At 42.9% G+C, this 16,650-nt stretch overlaps 1 protein-coding gene across 1 annotated transcript in view; it reads right to left on the reverse strand.

Annotated features, from left to right (window-relative positions):
- Positions 1-9,068: 9,068 nt before the first annotated feature.
- Positions 9,069-16,650, reverse strand: part of ARHGAP42 (Rho GTPase activating protein 42) — a 168,110-nt gene continuing 160,528 nt past the window's right edge. The window contains exons 22-24 of the mRNA XM_054164714.1: positions 15,818-15,880; positions 10,488-10,567; positions 9,069-9,712 (exon numbers count right to left, since the gene is read on the reverse strand). Coding sequence (XP_054020689.1) covers positions 9,624-9,712; positions 10,488-10,567; positions 15,818-15,880 — 232 coding nt within the window. The 3' untranslated portion in view covers positions 9,069-9,623. The remainder of the gene's footprint in view (positions 9,713-10,487; positions 10,568-15,817; positions 15,881-16,650) is intronic.

Raw genomic sequence — 16,650 nt, forward strand, 5'->3', positions numbered from 1 at the left:
CAATAATTTGAAATGAAATACACCCGTGCTGAGCCTAACGAATCAGCTCCTCAATTCTGCTGGCAGGAAGATGTATTCCAATTACCAAAGTACTTTCAAGTGAGTCAAGACTCCTTTTTGTACCGACAGTGGAGGTCACTCAGTGTTCCCATGCATCCCTCCATGTTTACATTAAGAAAGCACACCGTGATCTTTGGCAAAGGCCCTTGCTCCAGGTTGGTTCAGCTTTTGAGCTGGTTGCCATAAATACAATAGAAAAGCAACCAACCATTGCAAAAGAAGCCAAGAATATCTTTCAATACTTTCTTTCCCTATCAGTGATTAATCCAAATTACACAGGAAAAGCTTCACAAGCATGATAGAAAACTGTGAAAGATCAAAGTGTGAATACCTTGTTTACCATGCTTAATAAGCATGGTGTTTGTGTTAGAAAAGCAGGAGTGAATTATGCCCAATTAATGAGAAAACATTCCCAGCTGGGACCTGGGCTGTCTTTGTATCCTGCTCAGCCCACACCACAGTGGATCACTGAAAAGTCTCTTTCCTAGCACAAGGGGCTGCAGCTGGCATGGCCCTGCAGAGGCACAGCTAGCATGGCTGTGAACCCTTGCTTGCATCCTGCTTGCACCCTGCTTGCCCTCAGCCCAGCGTGGCAGGGGCTCTGCGCAGCCACAGCTCACATGAGCACTCATTTGAAACTGTAACTACATCTCAGTTCACTTGCTCAATAGTCCCTGCTGTAGGCTTATCAAGCAATAAAGCCTGCAGAGCAGGAGGTCCCTTTTTCCAAGCACATGAGAATCGTGCACCGTAAGGTGCCCTAATGCAAGCAAAGAAGGAAATCTGTTTTAATGCTTTCTAGGAAGAAACACAGGTGTCTCATCCCTTGGGAGTTTTCAGTTTACTGGTAACACAGCAAGGTTGTGTTAGCTCAACAGGAATTGAAGTCTTTTAAATACTCACTGAAATCTCAACATGTAGCCAGTCAGAAATAGAGAAAAATCCTAGTTATTGACTGATGCCAAGAAAAACATCCCTACAGCCACTGGGGAATGAGTGATGAGATCTATTTTAGGGCTTAGTCTATACCCCAAACTAGGCTGTGTTCAGTCTTGTTATCAGAGGATCTGAAAGCCAAGGAGCCTGCATCCCCATGGGAAAGGGCAGAAAACTGCAAGAGAAAATCAGCCATTTTATCTGGGACTTTGAACATAAAATCAGTGATGAATTATCGTTTTGGGGAACTACCAAAATGCACACATCCTTCATTCCCTTTTATGCCTGCTCAACTGCGCAGGGTTGGGCACCTGCAGCAGCTCTTACCACACATGCTTTCATGGGTCTCAGCAGAAGCAGAGGTTAATCAATCTGCAAGTGCTCAGCCCCAGACTGAGCTGCCACCATCCAGCCTATATGGGTACAGGCACAGGCTCACAGATCTACTCCCAACCTGCCAGGCACAAAAGAGCAGTAGGGCAGGGTGGGCATCTGCTGGCATCTACACTCAGCTGCTCTGCTGCTCCCACACTTAGCCTTCCTTCCCAAAGACCCTGTGGTGGCAGAGTGTTTCAAGGAATGAGTAGTGACCGGGTCAGAGATGTTTCCTCTAGGTGACAGCTTATATCACAGTTCTTATGTCCTACATCAGATGTAGCTCAGTAAGCTTTAAGGCAGTAAGTTACTTGTTGCAGCTTCTTTCCTTCTCAGGTTTTTCCAGCAGCACTAACAGAGTCAGAAGTGGCTTTGCCCAGCTCAGCTGCATCCCTTGGTCCCTGGCAAAGCGAACCCTTCCTTCTCCCTAGCCTCATACTAGACATGATGCTAGCACCTCAGCATGTTTAGTGACTGCAGGTGACATGGAAGCAGACTCCTTATCTCTGAAATCTTCAAGTGAGGAGAGCTGTGCAGCTGTACCCAAGAGCAGCTGTTAGAAAGCTGCATGAGAAATACAGCTAATGCAGTGGCCTGTCTTGTTTTGCTTCTCCAATTAGCCCATTTTTATTTATGGCCACGGTATTTATGGTGTGTTTTCAGTTGTGTCTGGTGTCCCCCTGAGCAGAGCCACAGGTGCAGTGTCCAGATGAGACTGATGTGCCCAGGGAGGCTCTGGTGAGGCTGGGACTGGCTGGCAGGAGAGGAGGCCAGCAGGAGCCCACAGCAGTCCATGCCCAGGGCAGGCATCAGGAAGCAGCCAGGCCTGCAGCAGCAGGACTCATATTCCCAGTGTCTGATGCAGCAGTTTTCTGAACTGTCACAGCCTAACCACCCAGAGAATGGGGAAAGAGTTTATTAGCTGGCTGGTTTGATCTTTTTTCAAGAAACTTAGTTGTTTTTAGTTAATACCATAATGAAGACTGATTGTCTCAGGGGTATAAAAGCCTCTTGGGCTTTTGCAGGGTCCCTTCAGGAGAAAGGTGAGGCTGTCCACAAATCTCCTTGCCTCAGGCAGTTGGTGCTGGAAGTAACTCTCCCAAGGGCTAGAAAAGCTGCAGGTCACTGAGGTGAAGAGCCTTGGAGAAATACTGTGAAAGCAATATAAGGAAACTTGCAGAAACCACTCCACTCATGTTACCTCCCTCACAGGGAGTGCTGCTGGAATCAAACTCCCATCCTGTGAGCCAGCCATCTGCTCCTTTTCAGAGGCAAAGAACTCATCCATGATGTTTTTGATATACCAGGGCTGTGCCTCTTGCTACCTAACACTCAGAGTTGTCATTTCCCTCAAAAGCTGTATCTTGGGAGACTTCCCTGTGACCAGGACAGCAGATGACATACTGTTTTCTCGTATTCATATGCATGCCCATTGCTCAACTTCAGGAGCAATGTCCTTTATGTAAAGTATCCTCATAGGTGAAATGTCACTCAAAAATGTAAGCATGGATGGAAGTAGCACACAAGTGTTACTACTTGGGAAAGAAACTGAACCAGATGCTAAATGTGAAAACAATGATCACAGAAACACGCAGGCTGGCAAACACCCTCAGGATCACCGTGTCCAACTGATAACCCTATGCTACAAGGTTCACCCTTAAACCATATCCCCAAGCACCACATCCAAATGACACATCCAGGGTTGGTGACTCAACCACCTCCCTGGGCAGCCCATTCCAATGCCTGACCACTCTTTCTATGAGAAGTTTTTTCCCAATGTCCAGTCTAAACCTACCCAGTTGCAGCTTGAGGCCATCCCCTCTTGTTCTATCACTAATTACCTGTGAGAAGAGACCAGCATCAGCTGCTCTGCAGCATCCTTTCATGTATCATAGTACCATAGTATCAGTCAGGGTTGGAAGGGACCACAAGGATCATCTAGTTCCAACCCCCCTGCCATGGGCAGGGACACCCCACACTAGATCAGGCTGGCCAGAGCCTCATCCAGCCTGGTCTTAAATACCTCCAGGGACAGGGCCCCAACTACCTCCCTGGACAACCCATTCCAGGGCTTCACCACTTTCATGGTGAAGAACTTCCTCCTCACATCCAGCCTGAATCTCCCCACCTCCAGCTTCATTCCATTCCCCCTAGTCCTATCACTACCTGATATGCTGAGAAGTCCCTCCCCAGCCTTCTTGTAGGCCCCCTTCAGATACTGGAAGGCCACAATTAGGCCACCTTGGAACCTTCTCTTCTGCAGACTGAACAGCCCCAACTCCTTCAGTCTGTCCTCATAGGAGAGGTGCTCCAGCCCTCTGATCATCCTCGTGGCCCTTCTCTGGACACCTTCCAGCACCTCCATATCCCTGTCATAATAGGGGCTCCAGAACTGGGTGCATACTCCAGGTGGGATCTCACCAGAGCTGAGTAGAGGGAGAGAATCACCTCCCTTGACCTGCTGGCCACACTTCTCTTGCTGCAGCCCGGGATCTGATTGGCTTTCTGGGCTGCATTGAGGTAGTTGTGCAGAGCAATGAGGTCTCCCCCTCAGCCTCCTCTTTTCCAAACTAAGCAGCCCCAAATAAAACTACAACCCCCCAGTTTGTGTGGAAAGGCTTTTTATTTTTAGAAACAGGGTTTTGTTTTGTTTTTTTCAAACTTTAGAAATACAGTGTAAAGAACAACATAGAATTATGTCTGCAAGCCAGCTTATGCATGTCATGCCAGTTATTTACATGGAGATATATACACACAGAGTGCAGATAATTATTGAAACCACACCACAAAATAAACAGAGAGTTCAATAAGATAATTTAGTAGGACTTTATTAAATATATAGTTATTGATTGCATATGCTTTCCTATTAAAATAACATATAGTATCTAAAGTCACCCCTATAAACTCTAATACCTCAGCAATTGTCATAAATATTTGAAACTATCCATGTGCCCTGTTCAGCTGCTTTGTCCTTTGCTGTAACAGAAACTCTTCTCATGCTGAGGTCACGCTGCTATCTTCAGTGCCAGAACTTCGATGACAACTCCCAGCAGAACACTTGCAAAAAGCTCAGATGCAGAACAGCTTTCAGCTGAGACATCCAAGGGTGAAAGCACCATTCCTTACACTTAAAATAATAAGGGTAATCCAATGGCTTATTAAACACTGCCACATACAGGACAAGAAAAACAATGCTATGATCTTCAGTGACTGAATTCCAACATTGCATTAGTAGCTGTTTGGATACCAAGCACCTCATTAAACCAATACAAAGCAAACTCCCAAAGCCCGTGTAAAAACTTAACAAAAAGAAGAGACCTCCCAACTTGTACTGAAACAGCCTGATCAACAGTCTGACTTTCATAGTAGCAGAAACTGGAAGGGCAGCAGCAGCAGCTGTCAGGGCTACGTGATCACAAAGAGCAAGACTGTACATTGCCTACACCTTGATCTCTGGTAACTGAATGATTTACATAGGCACTCTGCTGAAAGAAAGGCTAATGCCAAGATATATATTACCCCATTGAAAGACTATTCCATTTACATTCTGGGTGCTCCTGGCCAGCAAACCCTCCCTATAAATTGCCATGGGTCCGTCTTTGACTTCACTAGAGCTCTGAGTTTCCATCAGTGGGGAAGATCCACCCTGGTCTAGAAGATGAGCTCCCCTATTGGGATCTAATTCTTGCTTCTCAATTAAGAATCACACAAACTGCTGCCTTAGGAAAAGAAGCATGGATAACAATATGCTTTTTAGTTTCATTATTTCTTCTTATGCAATCTTATTAAGCAGAAAAGAGACCACTGGAGAAATGTAATAACCCCCTCCCCCCCCCCCCCCCCCCCCCCCCCAATTACAACCATACATTTTTTTTTCTGTTGTTGATGTAATTATTGTTCTGAACTGCTGAGTTTTGCAACTTCTCCTCTCCTAATATGTTTTTCCTAAAGGCATATTACAATGAATCCAATTACAGGCAAAAACCAGAGATTAGCACCAGCAAATACACATAAAGGAAAATAAGTTACTATTAGTGTCATAGAATAGTGCTGAACAGCAAATCTGTGCATTTCCCCCCCTCCCTCCCCCCAGAAGTAATCAAACAATGAACTTCATAGATTAATTAGGGACACAAGTGATAGCTATGGTTTAATTTAGAAGCTTTGTTACATATAACTCTAAATGCCAAAACATGGCAAGGACATTTTAACACTGAACTCATAGGAATTACACCCCCAAAAAAGCCAGGGTTTTTTTTTTCCCATCTTTAGCATCATTAATAAAAAAGAGTGACTATAAAATATCAATATACTTTACATATTTATCATACAATATAGCAGTCCTTCACACTAGCCACTGGGTTCGGGTTTGTGCTGCAACACACATCAAAAGGTTTGACAGGAAAAACCCTTGTGGGTACAGACATTATTTCCACAAGACCAACAGTAATCACAGGGGGTCATCTACCTCGAGGTCTGCAGTGGTATCTGGAACAAGCCCTGCTGCTTGCTGCTTTCTTTTAGGAAGGGTAATAATAATAATTAATTAAAGATAATTATTCTATTCTATTGCATGGTTTAATTGGCTGGGTGGTGTTGGATGATAGGTTGGACACGATGATCTTGAAGGTCTCTTCCAACCTATTGTATTGTATTGTATTGTATTGTATTGTATTGTATTGTATTGTATTCCATTCCATTCCATTCCATTCCATATTGGGCTTTTTGGTATTCAGTTTGGTGACACACCAAATACCTATGCTTCTCCATTCCTTGTGCCACCTTTGCTTGTAGAGCGACTCCTCCATAAACACAGCAAATCAATACTATGAACTAATTTAGTTCAGCTTGCCTAAGTTTTTTGTTAGGCACTCCCAAGATACTATATCTTCATTTATATGTTCTATGGATTTCTGATCCTTTCCAATCTTCAGAAGGGATTTTTGGTCAGGCCTGGGAGTAGCATCATTAGACAAGCTTTGGTGCTGCCCTCCCTCCCACTTCAGTCTCAGAACACCAAGTTAGTTTCCAGTCGTATGGTATAGCTTCTTAGAAAGCAGAAAGGCCTAAAAAAGTGCAGCCTTGCAGAGCAAGATACAGATCTGTTTTGTGAGCAGTGGGATGAATGGGATCCATTCTCTTATGAAGTTGGCTTCTGCAATTCTGTTCCATGCCTAACGTGAGATGAAGGCATGGGAATAGACAAACACCTCTCCTCCACAGGGAGGAGGTCTTTCTACAGGTCTTTCTACAACAGCATCTTCCACCAGGTCTTTCTACAACAGCATCTCTTTACCTCAGCATATGCAGGTTCTGTTTACTTAAACTGTGATTGAATTTTGCATTTTTACAGCATTTGAAATGAATTTGGCATCTCAGATCAGCTGGTTTCAGAGAACAGGCAGACATACAGACAGGCTGTGAGATTACCTAAGGTTAGCTTTTAAACAACCCTTTAAAATCAGGACAAAGCAAGTAAGAGCAAGCAGTTTCTATTTCACTGTCCCTCAAGAATTTCACACAACTCAATTGCTCCTAAGAGGTATAAGAAACCATCAAAGGATATTCAGCACAGGTCAGTTTGCCACTGACCCCTGTGCAATAAATAAAAGAAGTTGTGATTTTTCCTCAAACCACTGCATTTCTCTGCCTGGGTGAGACACGTGCTGGGCCTTCAGCCTTTGCTCAAAGCTCTGCCTCCCTTTCTGCTCCTTTCTGCCTGCAGCAGCACTTCTCCTGGGAAGGTCAGCAGAGGTAAGACTTTTGACAGCCTGCAATTTTTGGATTATGAAATAGAGCAAAACTACAAACTCAGGTTGCTCTGCTCAGGTCGATGGCAATTTCTGGCATAGCTTACACTAAGGAAACTTGGCTTGCCTTAAAACTAAGAAAGCCTCACTTGGATGAGAAAAGACTTATTGGGATTTTCTCTTCACTTCCTTTCACATCTGCTCTGGGCAAATTAAGTAAGTACACACATGTCTGCCTTCGATGCCTGTGACAATGTCTAGAACAAGCCTTCACCATGATGCACTGAGCACAGTCTAGGCTTAAGGTGAAGTGAAAACTGATTTTGGACTTAATAAATCTGTTTAGAGTGAACAGAACAGAAACAGGGAGAGAAGAGAGAAAGAAGAGAAGAGAAGAGAAGAGAAGAGAAGAGAAGAGAAGAGAAGAGAAGAGAAGAGAAGAGAAGAGAAGAGAAGAGAAGAGAAGAGAAGAGAAGAGAAGAGAAGAGAAGAGAAGAGAAGAGAAGAGAAGAGAAGAGAAGAGAAGAGAAGAGAAGAGAAGAGAAGAGAAGAGAAGAGAAGAGAAGAGAAGAGAAGAGAAGAGAAGAAACCAGGTTGGATAAGACCTCCAAGATCACAGAGTCCAACCTATCACCCAACACTATCCAATCAACCCAGGATCACTCAGTCACTAATTCAGGAGGGTCTGTTCCCAACTGCCTGCAGTCTTACCCAGACTTTCCCCCTGAAGAGCCAGATGTTTCTTAGGAGGATGCTTTTCTAGCCTCTCTGCTTCCCTGGTCACCACTTGATACTTGAATTAGTGAGGAGAAGAATCCTGTTGGCTTTTGCCCCCAGCCTGAACTCCAACACTGAACTGCTCAGAAGCATGAACTACATACAAATAAATGGGATTCTGATGTGCTTCTTTGTGTTGGCCACAGATCTTATAATTTAAACAAGAAAAAGGGTGTGGAAAGAGAAAAGAAGCAATTAAAAGATTGCTCATGTGTTTAATCCTAACAGAAGTTCTTCCTTAAAACTTTGGGATGTGGTATGCAACTCAGAAATCAACAGAGGGCTTAGATACTGATTTCTGTGACTGGAGAAAGAACTGTGTCTCTGAAACAGGGAATTCTTTCTGTAGCACTAATGCTGAAGGACTACTGATATGGAGCTGAAATCCATTGGTTTTCAGCCAGGCATGCTAGGTAGCCAAGCAAGCAGTTTATGTTTGCTCTCAAAGTATGGAAGAAAGCTGTCTATGGTTGTGTTAGGGTGTTTTGGTTTATTTTTGTTTTGCTTTGCTTTGTTACTTTGTTGGGTTTGTGTTTGGTTTTGTTGTTTTTCTTTTCCCTTTGCCTGCCTTCTTGTTCAGTCCTACCAGGAGCAACCAATGGGTCTTTACAAAACTTTAGGAAATTGAGGCTTTTTTATTCTGTGGGAGGGCAGAAATCTTTGTTAAGTAGTTAGGCGGAAGTCAGAAGAAATAATGCTAAGTACTTTTATTGCCACGTGAAGCTTTCAGCATTCATAGCTTATAAAATCAGCTACTTCTCAGGCCATTTGTCTTATTTGCAATGGAAACAAAGTTGGAAAAGGACTCAGTTACCATTTACCATTCTCTCAGGTTTCAAAACATGCTGCTGTTTTTCACTGCTTGCTTCACATGACTACCAGCCAGTCCAGATTCAGCATCTCCTTCTTTCCTACACATACTGTTCTGAGATGCACTGAGAATATCTTCCAGGTGATGGGTATCTTAGAAATAAAAGCTGTTAATATTATCTATGCTGATACAGAAAGAAGGAAGTAAATTTGAGAAGTATTTGAATGAAACATAGGTTAAAGATATCACATTTTGAACGAACCTTTACTCTCCAAGCAGTGTATAAAGTGATCTTATTATCAGTTGCATAAATTATATACATGTTGTAATCCCATGACTGCCAGAAGTTCAAACTTCTGATGTATGGGAAATGAATTTCTTCTTTGAAATGATTAGGACTAATTTTAGCATCGAGTTTTCTAAGGGAGAATTCAGATCCACCCGAGAAGCATTACATACATTATGGAAAAAATGAAATAAAGTACAGTTTTCCCTATTGAAAATCACAGATTGCAAGAAACGTTGTAGAGTGCATTGCCTCTACATTTCACACTTCTGTGAGCAACAGCCTAGGTCCTGAAAGTCTGCAGCTAAACAACAAGCAACTTATTATGTGGGGTTTTTTTCAGTTTTATTGCCCTAGTGTTCCTTGCCCACAAAAGAAGAACAGAACAACCTTCTGCAAACAATGGAAGTTATTTCAACAAAGTACCGTCTTCAGTACAGAAACTGTTAACTGTTTCATTACATTCTGTTCCATTAATAGGGAGCTGTGTAACCTGCAGCTGCAGTAGCTGAAGGCTATCTACCACTCAGCTAACAGGCTGATCCCATATCTGTGTCAGATAAAAATCATAGTGCTTATTATTTGTTACCATGGATACCATGAAGATATTGCTGTCCACTAAAGATTACTAGAGGAAGACAACATAATTCTCAGGAACGAGTCCTGTTTTGCCTTCATAAGTTGCTTTTAACCAACCTGGTTCCACTGATGGATACACTGCAAAAAAACAGACAAAAAAAAGTATAATTAATATTTTAATATTTAATATTTAATTAATCATTTACCATCATTTTATATATGTAAATACATGTGTTTTTAAATTGTGTATAGTTCTCTACTATGTAGATCTCTAGCTATACAGATAGAGATATATATAACATATAGACTTATTATATATATATATATATATATATAAAAAAAATAGGTATAGATGACATTTATTCAAAAGCAATTATCAAGGAATCATAGAATGGTCTTGGTTGGAAGGCACCCTCTAAAGTCATCTAGCCCAACCCCCTCTGCAGTCAGCAGGGCCCAGAGCCCTGTTGAGCCTCACTTTGGATATCTCCAGGGATAAGGCCTCAACTACCTCCCTCCCTGGGCAACCTGTTCCAGTATTCCACTCCCCTCATGGTGAAGAATTTGTTCTAACACCCAATATAAATCTACACTTCTCTAGTTTGAAGCCATTGCCCCTTGTCCTCTATCACTACAGTCTCTCTCCATGCTTCACGTAGGTCCCCTTCAGGTACTGGAAGGCTGCTATTAGGTCTCCCCAGAGCCTCCTCTTCTCCAGGCTGAATAACCCCAGCTCCCTCAGCCTGATTTTGTAGCAGAGGTGTTCCAACCCCTTGATCATTTTCATGGCTCAATTGAAAAACCAGGGTAAAACCCAAGAGGTGAAATTGGAATTCTGCTCTCATTTTGTGGATACAGTTCAGCTTTTTATATGTTTCTTTTACATGAAAAGACAGCACAAAACATATCTTACCATTGGAAAATATTGCCCCTTGTGGGAAAGACAGCTCATGACTATGCTCAGCCTTACAGGAATACATGGCTTTTGCTTGTCTGTAAGAAAAAAAAAGTACAAGCTTGCAATAAATGAGATACCCATGAAAAATGCATAAAGGAATTAAATGAAAACCTGGGAAGTGTCGGAACAATCAGTTGCACAAATGCAAGATGGTAATCACAGAATCAGTCAGGTTTGGAAGGGACCACAAGAATCATCTAGTTCCAACCCCGCTGCCATGGGCAAGGACACTCCACACTAGATCAGGCTGGCCAGAGCCTCATCCAGCCTGCTCTTAAACACCTCTTGATGATCTTTGAGGGCTCTTCCAACCTTGGTGATTCTGTGATTCAGCTCTCCTTCCAGTCAGGACCAAGTACATGACTTGTGCTGAAGTTTAACATTTTTGGTATACTTTCAGAGAATGTGTATGCACAAGTGATATGTAATCCATTTTGTCTTTCCTTCCCAAATAGTGAGAGAATAGTCATAAATTAAATTGAAACCAGTGCTGCACTGTGGCACTTGGTGCCATGGTTTAGTAGCCATGAGGTGACAGGTTGGACTTGATGACCTTTGAGGTCTTTTCCAACCTTATTGATTCTATGATTCTATGATAAGCATTAGCAGAAGAAGTTTGTTTTGGTTTTGTGCCCCACTGATGGAGGCATGACACTTCCCCTTTGGAGTGCCACACCTCCCAGGGGAAGTTAAGCTGGGACTGATTTCCTAAAGCCAGCAGAGAGCATCCCTCTACCCTGGCCTCATAACCTGGTGCCAGTCAGTACTAGAACGCCATTCATTCATCTGAATCTTTAAACCCCAGATGAATTATTTGGCTTGACTACATGCAGTCAGTAACAACTGAGACCCTTTTAAATAATAACAACCCCCCCTGGTAACAATTATTACTAATTTAACTTTCTAAATAAGCTTGAGATGTATGATCCTGTCCTAGTGAGTATTCGGTCAGACAAAGACAGAATCCAGGAGAAATGAATGAGGGAGAAAACATGAATCTCGCTCAGATAACTCATCATTTGTTATCCCACAGGAACAGAAAGGTTTATAGACTCCTGGAGATGGCAGACTTACAGCCAAACTTGACTGAGTAGAGGACACTGGTTTGGACTGGGGAAGGCATTCTAAGTGTTTACAGAATCACAGAAGAGACCTCAGAGATCATCGAGTCCAACCTGTCACCACAGACCTCATGACTAAACCATGGCACCAAGTGCCATGTCCAATCCCCTCTTGAACACCCCCAGGGATGGTGACTCCACCACCTCCCTGGGCAGCACATTCCAACGGCTAATGACTCTCTCAGTGAAGAACTTTCTCCTCACCTCAAGCCTAAACTTCTCCTGGGCGAAATGCAAAATATAGCATGAAAATAAAAACAAAAGAATGCCTAGGAAAGGATCATTCATCATATGGCTGGGAGGGAAGCATGGCTCTAGAAGGCTTTATACTGCTAGACTACTCCTATTCAAGTCCCAGCACAGCACCTAGAGAGTCTGCTGCCAAGGTAGAGCCACTCGTTGTCACCAAGTCCTCCTTTCCATTTTTCTAGATACTCTTTTCTAATGAAAATCATCCTTCTTATAATGCAATGTCTCACTTCAGAAGACTGGACTTTCTGTGTGCTCCTAAATCAAATACAAGAAAAGATAGAGTTCAGGATTGTGTGTAAGCACACTTTTCTACAGCAAAGACACCTTGGGCCTTACTGAGACTGCTACTTAACTCCAGTATTTGTGAAAATGCTAAGAAAAGGCCTTCACCCCTTTCAAGTGCATGTCAACCTAGACACAGGCATTGGTCTCAGTGTACACAGTAGTTTAATATTATAGTGAGGGAGAGGGATGCATAATTAAGTCAGATGGAAAGGAATGGGAAGACTGAGAATTCACAGTAACTGGGATCAGGAAAAGAGAACACAGGCTGGACAGGGCATAACGTTTTGGTCTTCTCTGACTTATCCTAAAGCATGTATTGTGGCCTCTCACTATCTTTGTCTTATGTATATAAGGAGAAAAAACAATGAGATCAAATAATGTCTGAGCATGAAGAATGAAAAAGGGCTCACACATACTTAGCCATACCACTTTCAACAAGATCAGAAAGCAGGGCTGCAAAGACTACTTGGAAGAAACAAGTAAGACTGGGCCACTGTGGTGGTAAAGCATCAAGTGCAAAATTTTCTGCTGGAAGAAACCAGTATGGGACTGCAAAGCCATAGAAGTATTTTTGATTCATCTACTGTAAAAATGATCACAACAAATGATCATGTGTTTATGAGGAAAGGCTGAGGGAGCTGGGGTTGCTTAGCCTGGAGAAGAGGAGGCTCAGGGGAGACCTTATTGCTGTCTACAGCTACTTGAAGGGAGGTTGTAGCCAGGTGGGGGTTGGTCTCTTCTCCCAGGCAACCAGCACCAGAACAAGAGGACACAGTCTCAGGCTGTGCTAGGGGAAGTTTAGGCTGGAGGTGAGGAGAAAGTTCCTCGCAGAGAGAGTTGTTGGCCATTGGAATGTGCTGCCCAGAGAGGTGGTGGAATCACCCCCCCTGGAGGGACGTGGCACTTGAGGCCATGGTTTAGTAGTCATGAGGTGTTGGGTGACTTGCTGATCCTTGAGGTCTTTTCCAACCTTATTGATTCTATGATCTATGATTCTAAGTAACAGACACTTCAAGCAGGAGGGAAGCTACATAGATACTGTATAGCATAGCTAAGCAGTAGCTTAACATTTCAAAGCCACTTATTTTAGCAGGGTAAATTACCCTTGCACAGACACTGTCTTGACTTGACAATAACCACACAGCTTAAAATTGGTTTCTTTGTCTTACATTCTGTCTTGCATATACTCATTAGGCAGCAGTGTTATGGACACAGGTGGTCAGTCTAGACAGCAGACTTATGGACACAGAAGGCCTTTCTAATGGGTGGATCAAAATGTAACCACTGCGATTTCTACGTACCTCAGAGCAAAAAACCCCCCCAAGACTAATCTAAGGTTTTAAATCCGCCTCCATGTTCATAACATGCATTAGAGGTAAATAAAAGCTGGCTCTGAATTGCAAAATTATAGTCAGACTTAAGCAGCAGTGTAAGAACAGCTGAGCTACTTATTTCTTCCTCATTTTGCTGGCTGACCTCTCATTTTTCATTCTCCTTGTTACCGTTGCTCTCCTGCCTTCTCAGGCAGGCTGAAGGAGAGGAGCTATTAAGCCTTTCAGCGTTTTTCGCTTTGTTATCTGCTCTTCATCTCCATTATCAAATTGCTACATTTTCCCTTTGTCAGGTTTTTGCTTCTTACATGCTTTTTTTACACAGATACAGATGGCACAGGCTCTGAGGGAACAACAGGGGAGAGTTTACAAGAAGGGAGCAATATAAAATAAGAGAAGAAACAGTGCTGGAGGTGAAATGATGCAGGACTGGTGAAGCAGCCATCTCTTTTGGCTTAGGGCATTAAGGGCACTTAGGGCACCAGTCTCTTCATTTATACCTTTCTTCCTTAAATTATTGCCCTGCTATTTTCATACTCCTTCCTCCCCTGTGCACCCTCTCTTTTTGGTCACCTAAATAGTTCATGTAATACACAAAACAAAACCAGCCATGATTCCTGCAAAGCTGCTTCTCAAATGAAACCAGAGAGCCTTTGCAGAACAGCTTTCTCTTTCTCTGATTCCACTGCCACACATCTCAGCATACATTGGCATCTTCCTTTACAGCTGTGCTACTTTAGATTACTACTGCAGTAAGAAGACGAGTGAGTAATTTGTTGGACAAAAACATATGTTCTGTCTCAAAGAAGCTGAAAGGCAAGGAGAGTGAGAAGAGAGGCTTCCCACACCCATTTATTTGTTTACCTGCTGTAGTCTACTAGTTGTAAGGTGGTCTGTTATGCAGGGAAGATAGAATAGAATAGAATAGAATAGAATAGAATAGAATAGAATAGAATAGAATAGAATAGAATAGAATAGAATAGAATAGAATAGAATAGAATAGAATTAACCAGGTTGGAAAAGACCTTTGAGATTATCGAGTCCAACCTATCATCCAACACCATCTAATCAACTAAACCATGGCACCAAGCACCCCATCCAGTCTCTTCCTAAACATCTCTGATGGTGACTCTACCACCTTCCTGGGCATCACATTCCAATGGCCAATCACTCTTTCTGTGAAGAATTTCTTCCCAACATCCAGCCTAAACCTCCCCTGGTGCAGCTTGAGACTGTGTCCTCTTGTTCTGGTGCTGGTTGCCTGGGAGAAGAGACCAACCCCCACCTGTCTACAGCCTCCCTTCAGGTAGTTGTAGAGAGCAATAAGGTCTCCCCTGAGCCTCCTCTTCTCCAGATTAACAAATCTCAGCTATCTCAGCCTCTCCTCATGGGCTTGTGCTCCAACCCCTCCCCAGTATTGCTGTCCTTCTCTGGACACATTCCAGCAACTCAACATCTTTCTGGAACTGAGGGGCCCAGAACTGGACACAGGACTCGAGGTGTGGCCAAGCCAGTGCTGAGTACAGGGGCACAATGACCTCCCTGTTCCTGCTGGCCACACTATTCCTTATATAGGCCAGGATGCCACTGGCCTTCTTGGCCACCTGGGCACACTGCTGGCTCATGTTCAGCCTAGTATCAACCGGTACCCCCATGTCCCTTTTTGCCTGGCTGCTCTCAGCCACTCTGACCCCAGCTTTCCAGACAAACACTTTTCAGAACATTCTAAATTCATTTAATGCAAGAATGAGTTAAATCCACCAAATAAATGCAAACAATTGTAAAGAAAATGTAAAGAATTCCTGCAGCACGCTATCAGAACAGACACTGAGGCATGCAAGGTGTGATGTTAAAGGCAGGAAATCCTGATCAAGTTTATCCTGAACTTCCTACAGCAGCTGTTACTCTAGACCTGTCTCTATGAGGAAATGACCTTAAAGTAGCACATTAGCTACCCTGCTGAAAGCATGTATACACAAACAGCTGCATGGCTTAAGTACAGCACCTTCATCCTAATTTAAAGCCTGTTAATTTACTGTTGCAGCTGTGTCCTTAAGCAGTTCACCAGCCTGAGCATCTCTCACTGCAGCTCCCCCAGGTGACAGACCGGTTGGCACTCACTATTGGATTTAGCATTCTTTTGGAGAATGGATGAGTTTAATAAAGCATAAAAATTTGCATGCCACATCATGCTGTCTAAAAGACAAAGACCAAAGCTCCACTCCTTCTATTTCAATCTTTGAAGCCAGTAAAACAGGAAGGATTTTTCAGTTGTTAAACAGTGTAAGGCACTTACCGTCCTGATGAGACTTGTTTAAGTGAACCAGCACTTTCAAATAACTGTGCTCTCGCAGCCACTCTGAAAACAAAAGCACCACCTTGCTTTACACTTTGCCCATTACCTTTTCACTTGCAAACATCTAAAGACATGACAAAGCTTTAAAATTGTTTTAACTACTCAGAGTAACTGTCAGTTCAAAAGCTATCCCTGTTCAGCAGAATTCTTCAGGGCATTACCTAACTGGGGCCACTAGACTTTCACCTGCTCTAGTGCCTTGCTGAGTGAGCAAGACAAGTCTCAACCCCCTACATTTATATCACTGGCTGACCAGTAGATAGTCTGAAAACAGCTTTACTGCCTGTCACTCTCATGCTGGAACTCTGAGCTGTGCAGGATTCATTGCTAAAGTCAGATACAGAAGTCTGTGAAATAACTGTAGTGATCACTTCCAGTTTAAAAAGTGAAGAGGCTGACTGGAGTCCCACAGTATTTGGAGGGTTTCTTGGTGCTCTGAAAATCTGGAAATCACTTGCTCATGTGGACAGAGAAATACTGGGTCAAAGTCAAGATTACAGCAAAGATTTTCTCGCTATTAAGTCTATGCTAAAACAGCTGAGAAACATTGCTAACCCAAATCTCAGTGGAGTAAACTATAACCTCTACTGCTTAGAGCTATCCTCCTTTTAACATAAAAAAGCCACCCAAAACCCCAACTGTTAGAAATCAACCATCTAAAATGCAGCAACCAAAGATATTTTAACACAGAAGTTTGTATTTGTGGTGGGGTTTTTTTTCCTGCCTCCCAATTTGGACATCAATAAAATCTGATGATTTCAATATAACAGCAT

The sequence above is a fragment of the Dryobates pubescens genome, chromosome 10, assembly GCF_014839835.1.
Source record: "Dryobates pubescens isolate bDryPub1 chromosome 10, bDryPub1.pri, whole genome shotgun sequence".
In the NCBI taxonomy this organism is placed as follows: domain Eukaryota; kingdom Metazoa; phylum Chordata; class Aves; order Piciformes; family Picidae; genus Dryobates; species Dryobates pubescens.